General features: G+C 48.9%; 1 protein-coding gene across 11 annotated transcripts in view; it reads left to right on the top strand.

Moving 5' to 3' along the window:
* The window catches only part of LOC119955026 (chemokine-like protein TAFA-2), a 310,938-nt gene that overhangs the window by 273,770 nt on the left and 25,011 nt on the right, over positions 1 to 12,157 (top strand). For 8 of the 11 annotated variants that reach the window (XR_005458367.1, XR_005458365.1, XR_005458362.1 and 5 more), the window contains exons 4-6: positions 6,813 to 6,965; positions 9,912 to 10,036; positions 10,187 to 10,329. Coding sequence is in view for 1 of the 11 variants with exons in the window: in XM_038780830.1 (XP_038636758.1) it covers positions 6,813 to 6,965; positions 9,912 to 10,036 (278 nt within the window). In the remaining 10 variants the exon portion in view is untranslated. The remainder of the gene's footprint in view (positions 1 to 6,812; positions 6,966 to 9,911; positions 10,037 to 10,186; positions 10,330 to 12,157) is intronic. The other 3 variants (XR_005458371.1, XR_005458370.1, XM_038780830.1) reach the window with 1 other exon arrangement.

The following is a 12,157-nucleotide window of genomic DNA, read 5'->3' as shown; positions in this document are numbered from 1 at the left end:
GCGGGAAATGGTGTACGAATGGTCAGATGTATACTCAGGTTTTTGGAGATGTCTGGTTTTGATAGGCCATGCAATGCTTCAGTGCACTTGTTTCCAGTGCGGCTTTCACTAGCCGGCAATGTCAACCTCAAGTTTTTATTCATTTATGTGACATACCATATCGTTGTGGATCTGGAGTCACATATTGGTCAGACCAGGTAAGGGTGGCAGATTTCCAAATTAGTGAACCTGATGGGTTTTTAACAACAATCGCTGACAGTTTCATGGTGACCATTACTGAGACCAGAATTTCCAGCCACAACCACCAGCGGGATCTTCCAGTCCCGCGAACATTAGAGCAAAGTTCTAAAACATAGCAAAGGTCACAAACCTTTTTGGAACGCCATAGAAAATGCATCAGAGGTAATGCTGCCCTCTTTCAAAGATGTCTAAATGAATGCAGTCTCTTTGTTCCCCTTTAATGGAGTAGCTGCAGCTAATGATACAACAAGTTCATGTCCCACTGCACTCACACTGTAGCTACTTCTTCCTGTCAAATCGGGGGTCCTGCGTTTCAATTCTAACAGCCAAGTGAACTCAGTTGTGGAATGTGATCCCAAGACATGACTAAAAATATACTTCCTTTCAATTCAAAAGGAATGTACTTTATTAATTCATCATGGCCTTGATCACGAACCTATTTTCGGGGCTGGTTATCAGTTGTTTTTTTTTTGTTGTTTTATTTTTTCCGCTCCCTGTTCTTTGTCAGCTTTCACTATTTTTCTTTCCAGATGCAGCTAGGTGAGAACTATCCGCTGAAGGATGACAATTCAATGGCCGGAATTCTCTGTTCCGGATCGAAGTGCTCCCACCAGTGAAGAATCGGGTATTCTGGGAGTGCCACCGAGGATGGGGTTCTCATGGCTTGACTGTGCGAAAACCTGCATAGTGCCGGTTTCTGCACAGTTACTGGAGTTGGGCAGCCATTTTTAAAAAATAAATAAATTTAGAGTACCTAATTATTATTTTTTTTCCCAATTAAGGGGCAATTTAATGTGGCCCATCTACCTAATCTGCACATCTTTGGGCTGTGGGGGTGAAACGCATGCAGACACGGGGAGAATATGCAACCTCCACACGGACAGTGACCCAGGGCCGGGATTCGAACCTGGGTCCTCATCGCTGCAGTCCCAGTGCTAACCACTGTGCCGACTTGGGACAACCATTTTCAATGGGCGCCCCAATCCCAGTGTCCAGGGATCTTCCCACAATGCAAATGTTGACTCCACCTGAAAGGGGAGCACGTCAAACCCTCATCAAGGAAGGTATCCTCCGCTCCTCCATGGGAATAACGGGTCACCCCCTCCACACAATGCACTCACAAGGGTGACCCAACCCCCACACTCGACCCCCTCAACCTCCAGCTCTCCCCTTGAGCCACACCCTCCCTTTAGCCATCGAGCCCTTCCCTGTACCCCCTTCAGACCCCCCTTCAGTCACCACCTCCTGGCATTGCCAATGGTGCACTTACTCCTGGCACCATGGCACTGACACCCTGGCAGTGACTCCCTCACCTGGATTCTGAATGGGATCAAGGGGTCTGCCGATTGCTCATGTGCCCCTCTGCCACTGCCAGGCTGCAGAGGGAAGGTCCCCAAAGGGTCCTGGTGGTTGGTTGGGTTTGAACTGTGAGTAAGGGGTTGACCTCAGGATCCTCCCCCGAGATGGGAGTCCCATGTCTAGTCTGCCCCTTCCAGCCCTGGGCAACCTAAAGATCAGTCTTGACATGGTGATCTCAGGCAGCCCTCTCTTCTAAGTCTTCATCCCGGTCTGACCTGTTTAAACTCTGAAGTGGCCTTCTCACTCTGAACTGCTCTGCCTGACAGCTGATGAGCAAAGCAGACCGTTCAGTGAAGAATAAAGCCAGGAACACTCTCCTTTTCCTCACATCTGTACCCGAGCCCTTTGCCCTTTGGAACTGCTGCTTTTTTAAATGCCAGAGCCTTCCAAGAAAGCCCACAATACCTGAAAAGGCTTGAACCTCCCTCAGATCCTTTGAAATGCTTGCATTCAATTTCACAGTGTAGTACCTTTAAATTGTCTTTGATTCACTGGTTAATGGTTTCATCACAGCAGGCAGGAGGTTTGATTATTTTCCTTTCCATTCGTGCTCAAGGTCCAGCGTGCCAGGGCTGTGCTTGGCAATACTCACACCAAGGAGGATCCTGGTGGAGTTCCCATTGTTGGGTTGGAGCATAACGCTGGGGGGGGGGGGGGGGGGGGGGGGGGGGGGGGTGCCGCAGGAGGGATTTCAGGATTCCAGCCCTGTTAGTTGCATTAAAATCGATGCAAAATCAGCTGTTTGCATGTTCCCATCGGCACGGGACTGAAAGGCTGCTGCGGCTGGCGGAGTGGGACCAGAGCCTTGGAATGCATCTCCCGCCGGCGCTGATCCCGTTTTTTGACTCAATGTTGGATTCCCGATCTTAGTAGTGGGAAATGGAGAATCCTGCCCAGTGGTTCAGTTCTGATAGTTTCACCACTTGCTACACCAAAGCCATCAGATCTTATTAGAGCTAACTGTTGGTGTGGTGAAGGAAATGTATGAAGGGATTTTCTTTGATTCTCTTTATGAATTTGCTACCCTATTACATCCATAAAGGAAGTGAAGTGTCTGAGAGTTGCTGTGGTGAACATGGTTCATTCAGAAAATTGATAGTCTTGCTGCCATTGTACAGGGGCCTTGGCGACACCAAACCTGGAGTCAAATTTTGATTTGTCTTGCTTGAAAGGTTAGTCGAGGTAGGTGGGAGTTGAGGTTAAAATCAGATCAGCCATGATCTTATTGAGTGGCAGAGCAGGCTCGAGGGGCTGGCGCCGAATCTGGACAGATTCCGCTACTGTTAAGGGGCTAGCACTGGTGCCATGTGGAACACAATCGAGACCGATGAAAAACTGTGCGGGATTCGCCGGGTCCGTGATCGATACCCGGGAAGCTGACAAGCTGCAGTCGCATAGACACCCCCCCCCCCCCGGCCCTGGCAGAAACCCCCGGCCAGCAGTACAACTGTGAGCAATCCAAGGTGATGTTGGGCATTTTCCGTACCCCCTCTCTCTCCCTCAGCAGCCACGACGCCGGCCTCACAATTTTTAAAAGCACAAGTGAACCGCGCTGTCGCAAATTCGTCCCATTGGAGGAGGAGAATTATGGAGGCCGCGGAGAATACCGGGTCGGGCCCGCTAGTGATATGCAAACGGTGTCCACTGTATGTGCGTTCCGGTATGCATTGACGCCGCTGTCGAGATGATGGAGAATCGTGAATTGCCATCAAATCGGCACCTGCTATGATTTTGGTGTCAGAACCTATTCTCTGGCCAATCGTGTTTCACGATTTCTGTGTCGGTAAACTGAGAATCCCGGAACCACCGCGCTGAAATGGCGCTCGGCACAGAGGCGGAGAATGGGGCCTCAGACCCGCGATCGGGTCCGACCCGGGGCGTGATTCTCCAGCGACCGGAGAATATGCGCCAGTCGCGCGTCGACGCAGCGCCGGTCGGGGGAAAGAGGCCCCCACAGCAAATCTCCGCGTCGACTGGCCAAGTTCCCGCCGCTGTGGTTCGCGTATGGTTCCACCCAATGGGATCTCGGCAGGCCCGCGATTGGGGGCCACCGATTAGCGGGCGCACGTGACTGGGGGGGGGTGCCTACCTTTCTTCCACGCCAGCCCGCTGTGTGGCTCCGCCATGTTGCGTGGCGCCGGTGTGGAAGGGGTTGCATGTGCGAACCCACAGCCGGCCGCCGCACGCATGCGTGGACCCGCGGCCAGCAGTGCAGGACCGTGTATGGCAGCTGGAGCAGCGGGGAGCACTCCGGCACCGTTCTGACTCCCTGTGGGCCACGGAATCGCTGGGCCAAGCGGCCCATTGACGCTGGTGTGAAACACTCCGGTGTTTACGCCAGCATCAACACTTAGCCCCATTTTTAGAGAATCCCATCCTTGGTCTCTCAGCGAACCAGTGGAAGTGGGTGGGAAGATGGACTCGAAGCCAAGATCAGCCATGATTTCACTGAATGGTGGAGCAGGCTCAACAGGCCATCTGGTCTCCTCTTGCTTCTCTTATTTTCTTATGATAGTGTGCCATGCAAAAGCAGACAAGTTCCACCTGGGTTATCCAGTCTTACTTGAGGTGTGTTCATTGAGCCCGGTGGGGATGTGGGTGGGGGAGGAAGGGAGAAATCCTCTAGTATTTCACTGTAACAGATTTGTTACGGAAGGAGACCATTTGGTCCATCATGTCTGCACCAGCTCTCCAAGTGAGCATCATGACTCACCGAGCATCTGGATGTTCTGTAGACCCCAAATGGATGTCTAACCTAGAGGTTACAGCAATCCAATTGCTCAAGCGCACCTAAAGCTTAACTGGTACTGAGGGGTACATATGACATGAGACGTAACTGAGACTAATCCAATAAAATTACAGGAATTCAAAGATTCCAACTATATATAGTACAGCATTTAGCATCTTGGCCAGCCTTTTCGAAAAGTAGTTCCTAAACAGTCTGCTGGCATGTACGGTACAAAGCCTGTTGAGTAAACAGAGGTAATGAAGCCTTTCATAGGCATTAGTTACTATAAGGTCTCTTTTGGAGTCAATTTAGAGAAAACATTTCACCTCGTTACTGCTTAAAAGTGCAATCATATGCTCATTGTTCCTCTTTCCATTTACAATTTTGTTGCAAATAGAAAACAGAAGAGATTCTCATCCTCCTAAAAGTTAAATTGCTCCAATTTGCCTTTTTAACCTATTACGGAAGCCTACACTCGCTGTTCTTGTAGGCTTGAACAGCCGTCTGTTACCATAGAAACAAGAAGTTATTAGGTCTGGTCTTCTCTTGTCCTAGTTAGAGGCCCTATTGAGAATGATCAGGGCTTGTTTCCGGATCAGCAAAGCTCAGGTGCAAATTCTCAGCATATTTGTTTTTCATTCCTGTGTTTATTTTAATGTCTAATATCTATTTAAAAATAATACTTAGAGGGACATGGAATGAGTGCTCTAAATATGTTTACTTTAACTTGTTTGCTCGAGAAGTGTCCTCATAGTTCGATCAAAGCCCTCTGAAATTAAATTCTCTGGTCCTATAAATGTCAGAATCTATAGCAAGGGTGTCCACTGTTAGAAGTCAAGTTAATAAACATTCAGAGGTACAAGTATGTTTTATTTCAAACATTAAATATATCCAATTGAGCTTATATGTCTTTTTGTTAATTAATAACGATATCCGAGAATGCTCGGGCTAACTGACTGGGTTTGCAATCATACATTTGAATTGGAAAGAACACTGGCCAAACTTAATATCTGACTGTGCTCAAACATTGTGGATTTTGTCAGGTTGGCGTGGTTTAGGTTTTGTTTGGATTTATTTCATGAATCCTTTTGAAGAATGATTGCATATTTGTGATATTGAAATGTTAAGAACGTTTTAGTTTCACAGTTTAATCTCCTTGTATATGACATTCATCTTCATGAGAGTGTTACTTGATGTAAATGCCAAGCCAGTTCTCTCTACTTATTTCCCATGTATTTGGCAAACGTTCCCTGTTTGAAGGTTGACTACACAAACAGACAATTGAAGCCTGATTACACACATGCAAGCAGGTTTACATTACTTAAAAATTCCATATTCCACTCCAGAGTATAAATAGATTATTGATATCATTGGCTGAATTTTGCTGCAGGTTGTAGGTGGGTTTGGAGGTTCAGAGGTTGGGGAGATGATGGGCTGCTGTTGGGGGTGGGGGGGGGGGGGGGGGGTGGGGGGGTTGTGGAAGAATGGGGAAATTCAGATCGTTGCAAATCAGGATGTCTCCCTGGCACTGTCCCATCTTGAGATGGGTTTCCCGGAGCAGACCCAAATATGGTCCCAAACTAGAGCACCCCGTGCCTGCATGAAGTTTCAGTCCCATGGTTCTGGAGAATTATTTATAAAAAAATAAACATTAAAATAAAAGAAATAAACAAAATTGGGAGGGCCATAGATTTTGAGGGCCATAGATTTACTTCCACATAGAATGACTGAATTATTTGAGAAATGATCTTCACTACGAGGGGAGAAGATTCTCATGCTCAGCGTACACATTCCCTGATAAATATGTTCAATATTTCCCGCAATAAGTGCATTCTTTATCTGCGATTTTACTATTTACAAACCGTGGGAATGTATCGCTCTTTGCATTAGACTGAATGGATTTATCGAAACTACACAAGACTCGGCAATAGAAGTCATTGAGAAACTAATCCATATGTGCCGTGCAGACCGGTTTTAGATGAAACTTGGCTGGATTGGATTTTTAACACATGGCCCAGAATTAGTTCCTCAGGATGTTATTTCCTCTCTACAGGCCTAAGAATGCAATGCGACCATCATCACTTTGTTTGAGATGAAAAAACTTAACACAGGCCAAGGGATGAACTCGCTTGGCCTCTCTGGCTCAGTACCAACATCCAATGCTACCCTTACACATGGGTGCACCTTGTAACTCAGAGTGACAAGTGGGACGCAGGAAGAAAATGATTGGTTGGGGAGGGGGGGAGTGTGTGGAATGAGATGGAAGTCAATATGGTATTTTGCAAACCCAAACTGGATAATGTTATTCCATCTGGGATCAATTCATTGAGATGAGGTCGGAAATTCTGAAGGGAAGATATAGCTCCCCTAGTCAAGTGGCTCTGACAGTACCATGAGCTGACGGTCTCCTCAGTGATACAGCAGACATTTCAGAGGATCTCAATGCAGTGCCTTTCCACTGACATGCTCATTTATTATTGCACAGCTCACCATGTTAAGACTGGCACCTGTGAGGTAGTGGCTCTGCACAGATGCTGCAATAAGAACAAAATCGAAGAGCGGTCCCAGACAGTGAAGTGCTCCTGTTTCCCAGGACAAGTAGCAGGAACGACACACGCTGCTCCTTCATGTGTTGATGGTAGGTTTGTTTTTCCCTTTTCAACACCAGTTTTCCCCCTCCCTGACCCCAAAGTTTGACTGTGGCTTTTTCTCTTCCCCTCATGTTATTATCGGAACAATTTGGTCTAATTTTTTAAATGTTGAATTGCTTCACATTCACAGGATTGAAAGTGTGTAATAGCCTAGTGAATTCTGCATTGCCAGACATTGATTTCGAAATCGGCGATCGGGCGGAGGATCTCTTTTTTACGACGCAATCAGGGGCCTGTTCTATGCAGGTTTCGCATCTTCGCCCCCCCATAAAACAGCGTCATCGGCACACGTGTTGCATGCCATTGATATGGCCTCAGGACATCACCTGAAGGCCCTCCCCGATGCACCACCCCCCATGGGCTGACTTCACGATGGCGCAGGGATGTGTGGTCCAAGCCATGCGGGAACCTCGTGTGGCAGCTGTGGACTGTGTCCAGCGCCACCACAGTCGGGCGGGATCCGTGCTGCTGGCCGGGGGGGGGGGTTGGCTTCTGTGGAGCTGGAGAAACTGGGGTGGTCAGGGGGTGGTGAGGCTGGCACTATCTGGTAGATCAGGTCTGGGCAAGGCACCATGTTGTAGGTCGTCGTCATGCACATGCATGGCCTCGGACCTGGCAATTCTCTGGCCATTGATGTCGTGGAGGCCGGGCGTTTTATGTGGCACGGTTGCTAGCCTCTCACCGGCCACAGCATCAGTGAGGGGGCGCCGCTGATTGTTTCCACGCAAAACGCCACGGACCCTCCGCACAGCCTCAGAATCGGAGAATCTGGCCCCAGGTTTTCCTGCTGGAGCTAAATTGCACCAGGTTTATCATCCACTTGTGATTGTGAAGCAGGATTTAATTCAGTGTTCTACACCATGCTAATTTATGCATGGCATGGAATACAGTGGATTCTCAAGGAATTCTGCTAACGGGCCGCCATCTTGAGTGGGCTGCCCGATAGCGAGTTTCCGTGGCCGGCATCCCCCCCACATCGCAATCCAGGCCCAACTGCAAATCGGCCCTGACCCCTCCCGCACCACAAATTGGCCCTGACGATCTCCCCCTCCCCATCTCCCACTGCATGGCAACTCGCTAACGCTGGATTGTCTGGGTTCCCCCCCCCCCTTATCCTCTAGTATCAGGGGGACCCGAACATCCCACCCCCCTCCGGACCTATGTCATAGGGCTCCCCCACCCCCGGGACTCCTGTAATAGGGTGACCTCCCAGAGCCCTGTAATAGGGGAACCCCCTCAGGGACCCCAGAAATAGGCAGCCCCCCCCCCCCACATTTCTTTGATGCGATAAATGTTTACAAACATTGGGGTTTCACCACTTAGGCCACTGAAGTGTGAAGGGATTATGAATGAATCAATTGGCAATTAGTGAGTCAATTAGATTGTGAAGCAAACTGTGAGCTCAGAACCCCCTGCAGGGGTAATGGCCGGATTCTCTGAGCCCTTGCCGGCTCGGAGAATCGGAGTTGACGGCGAGATGGCCCGCGACGCCGATCCGACGCCAGGACGCGATTCTCCGGTGACGGGAGAATCGGCGCCAGTTACGCGTGCGCGGTCGATGCGGAGCCTATCGGGGGCTGTTGAAAGAGGCCTCAGCTGCGATTCACAGTGGTCAACCGGCCGAATTCCTGCCGGCGTGGTTGACGTATGGTTCCACCCAGCGGGAGCTTAGGGTTGCGGCTGCGGTTCCCGTCCTGGTGGGGGTGGGGAATGGTTGGGGGGGGGGGGTGGTGATGGTGGGGGTATCAGTCTCCAGGATGGGCCTCCACGATGGCGAGGCCCACGATCGGGGGCCACCGATTGGCGGGCGCGCGTGATCTGGGGGGCTTACCTTCTTCTACGCTGACCCGCTGTGTGGCGCCGCCATGTTGCGTGATGCCCGCACGCAAGCGGCTGACCTGCGCATGTGCGGACCCATGGCGAGCAGTGTAGGGCTGCGTATGGCAGCTGGAGCAGCGCGGAACACTCTAGCACTGTGCTGGCTCCCTGTGGGTACCAGAACCGCTGGGCCAAGGGGCCCGTTGACACCGGCGTGAAACACTCCGGTGTTTACGCCAGTGTCAACACTTAGCTGCGTTTTGAGAGAATCCCAGCCAATGTTTTTTTGAGCTCTTGAAATTCAGCCACGCTTTCATAATTACATAATGGCAACTCCTAGTCGTGACCTTTTTCTAAGCTACACTGGATGACCTGTCAATCAAATACATTCAGCAGCAGTTTCTTTTAAGCTCTTGTGGGGCAGCTCCAGCTAGCTTTCATTCTAAGTTTAAAGATCAGGGGATTATAAAAATTTCAGATGGTGACATTCAAATAGACCTTACCCATCTTGAAAAGTGTTAACATCTACTTCACCAATTATTGACTCCCACATCACAGATTAAGGCCTTTGGAACAGTGGAAATACAGTCTGTTTAACTTCAAATGACCCGGATGAGTTTGGGTTTCCCACTGTCTAAATCATAGCCTGCACCGTTCATCCATGCTGGCATATGTTGACCTGTCAGAAATGGGGGCCAGACCCCTGTACCATTGTTAAATGTCTGCGGAACCTTTTCAGTACCAGACCTATGCCCCCTCATTTTACACTCTTGAGCCAGTGGGAGATGCCTCTACCCTGTCAAGCACTCTCAATATCTCAAAGCAACTCTCACTCCTCAAAATCTCAGTTAGTCTAGGCCCATTCTGTTCAATCTGTCCCGAGAGAATCATCCTCCCATCCAGGAATCAATGTAGTGAACCCTCGTTGCACTCCCTCCAAGGCTCCATTCTTCAGGTGTGGAGCCCAAAGTTATCCAAGGAGAAGGGGAAGAAATCTGGAAGGGAAATAGAAATGCGCTCCATTACGTCATGGTAACAATATGCCATCGACTTGTGTTTGCCTTTCGTGGGGAACCTTAGCTAATAAGCTGTTGTTTTTTTTCTCTTTGAACCAGCCTCAATAGTTTTACAGAAATGGTGGTGTCAAATGCAGCCATGCCTTGAAGGAGAGGAATGTAAAGTATTGCCAGATCGTACTGGTTGGAGCTGTGCCTCCGGGAATAAAGTAAAGACCACTAAGGTAAGTCAGTCATCTGCAATCTTTCCAACCAGAGAATGTTTGAATTTCAGAATGAATTTCAGGATTGTGTTTAAAAAAAAAAGGTGGCATTTTTGGATTGCCTGCTTGACAATGCAAATGACTTTAACTTGAACTGCATTTATACTGCAGCTGCTGGTTGGAGATTGGTAGGGGTTCCAGCCAGGTAAAATTCCCATTTACAGCACCTCGCTGGAACTCCAATTCTCCTGCCCAGGAGAGGCCTCCTCAGGTGACAGTTCCGACAACTATCTCGACATTTAAATGAACTCCAGGTAGGTTTGCAAAGTTGTCTACGCTGAATTAGGTGGTGCATTGGGTTTGCCGTTGGCCTTTCACCTTTTACCTCTGTGACCTGGATTCAAAGCCAGCCCACATGGTTTGCATAAGTGTCCTCTGTCTGCTGCAGCCAATGTAAAATGGGCTTGCACACCTTGAATCCAGTGTCTAGAGGACGTAGCAATTTATTGCTGCTTTTTTCTTTGAAGTTGAACAGGCTGTTCTCCTGGAATCTGACACAGCGTTTGTCACACTCTAGCAAAAACACCATAGACATAGATATAGAATTTACAGTGCAGAAGGAGGCCATTTGGCCCATCGCGTCTGCACCGACCTTTGGAAAGAACACCCCACACCGCCACCCTATCCCCTAAACGCAGTAACCCCACCTAACCGTTTGTGGACACTAAGGGCAATTTAGCGTGGCCAATCCACCTAACCTGCACATCTTTGGACTGTGGGAGGAAACCGGAGCACCCGGAGGAAACCCATGCAGACATGGGGAGAACGTGCAGACTCCACACAGACAGTGACCCAAGCCGGGAATCGAACCTGGGACCCTGGAGCTGTGAAGCAACTGTGATAACCACTGTGCTACCGTACTGCCCATAAACCGGCTACACGGTTTGCAAACACAACAGCAATTGCAGTTCTAAAATTGACTGTTCCATGTGTGTGAAAATAATCAATAAGTAAATGTAAAGATACGTTCTTTCAACTCTCTTTGTGGGTATGCTCAACATCAAAAAGATGTTCAAATCTGGCATTCTCCCAGAATACCTTGTGTGGCAAAAATGTTACACTCTTTCAATGCAGGGAGGACTGCTGTATTGAAATTGGGCTAAGCATGTGGTTCAGATCGAATAGTGGGATGCTTTACAGCTGGTTGTTGCACACCTGATACTTGTAGTTGGGAAGCAGAGAAGAGATTTGAGAGCAGTGTTGAGGCAGAGTAGATAGGGTATAAACTGTTCCCATTAGCAGAAAGGACGGAGAACCAGAGGACACAGATTTAAAGTGATTGGTAAAAGAATTAAAGGCAAACTGTGGCATTCTCCGTCGGCAGGATGCTCCGCTTCGCCGGCAGCACACCCACTTCGCAGGTTTCCTGACGGTGTGGGGTGGCCACAATGGGAAACCTCGTTGGCCGGCTGGCGGAACAGAGAATCCCGGTGTTGGCAGGGGCACGGCGTGCCGGAAACAGGCTGGAGGGATGCACAATCCCGCCAAATTCTTTTTTAACGCAGCGAGTGGTTGGGATCTGGAATTGATTGCCCGAGAGTGTGGTCGAGGAAGGCTCAATCACGGCTTTCAATTGGACATTGACTAAACACCTGAGAGGAAAAGTAAATGCAGGGAAAGGGCAGGGCAGTGCAGCTGGCTGGATTGCACTTGCAGCAAGCTGGTATTGACTTGATGGGTAGAATAGCCTCCATCTATACCTGCTACGATTCTGTGGCACTGAATGTCTGAAATAAAGAAGGGTTCTATTCTGCAGCACTAACAACCTTTACCTTGTCGAGAACTCAAAATTATTTTTTAAAAATAGTCCAAGACACCATGCGATACTAAACTGCAATTAAACTCCAAGTGCTATCAAGCAAAACTTTCAGCTAATTTCTCCAGGTAGTCTTTGTTTCTCTGTTGTCAGGACAGGCCAGTCTCTGATTCTGTATTCATAATGCAACTGGGTGACTCGTTGGTCTAGGGGTATGATTCTCGGTTAGGGTTTTCTGCTGCGGTCAAATGCGTGAGGTCCTGGGTTCAAATCCCGGACGAGCCCTGGAAAGCATTTGATCACTTCCTCTTTAGTATAGTGGTTAG

This window comes from Scyliorhinus canicula, chromosome 20, assembly GCF_902713615.1.
Source record: "Scyliorhinus canicula chromosome 20, sScyCan1.1, whole genome shotgun sequence".
Taxonomy (NCBI): Eukaryota; Metazoa; Chordata; class Chondrichthyes; order Carcharhiniformes; family Scyliorhinidae; genus Scyliorhinus; species Scyliorhinus canicula.
This window is presented reverse-complemented; position numbering and strand designations above follow the sequence as displayed.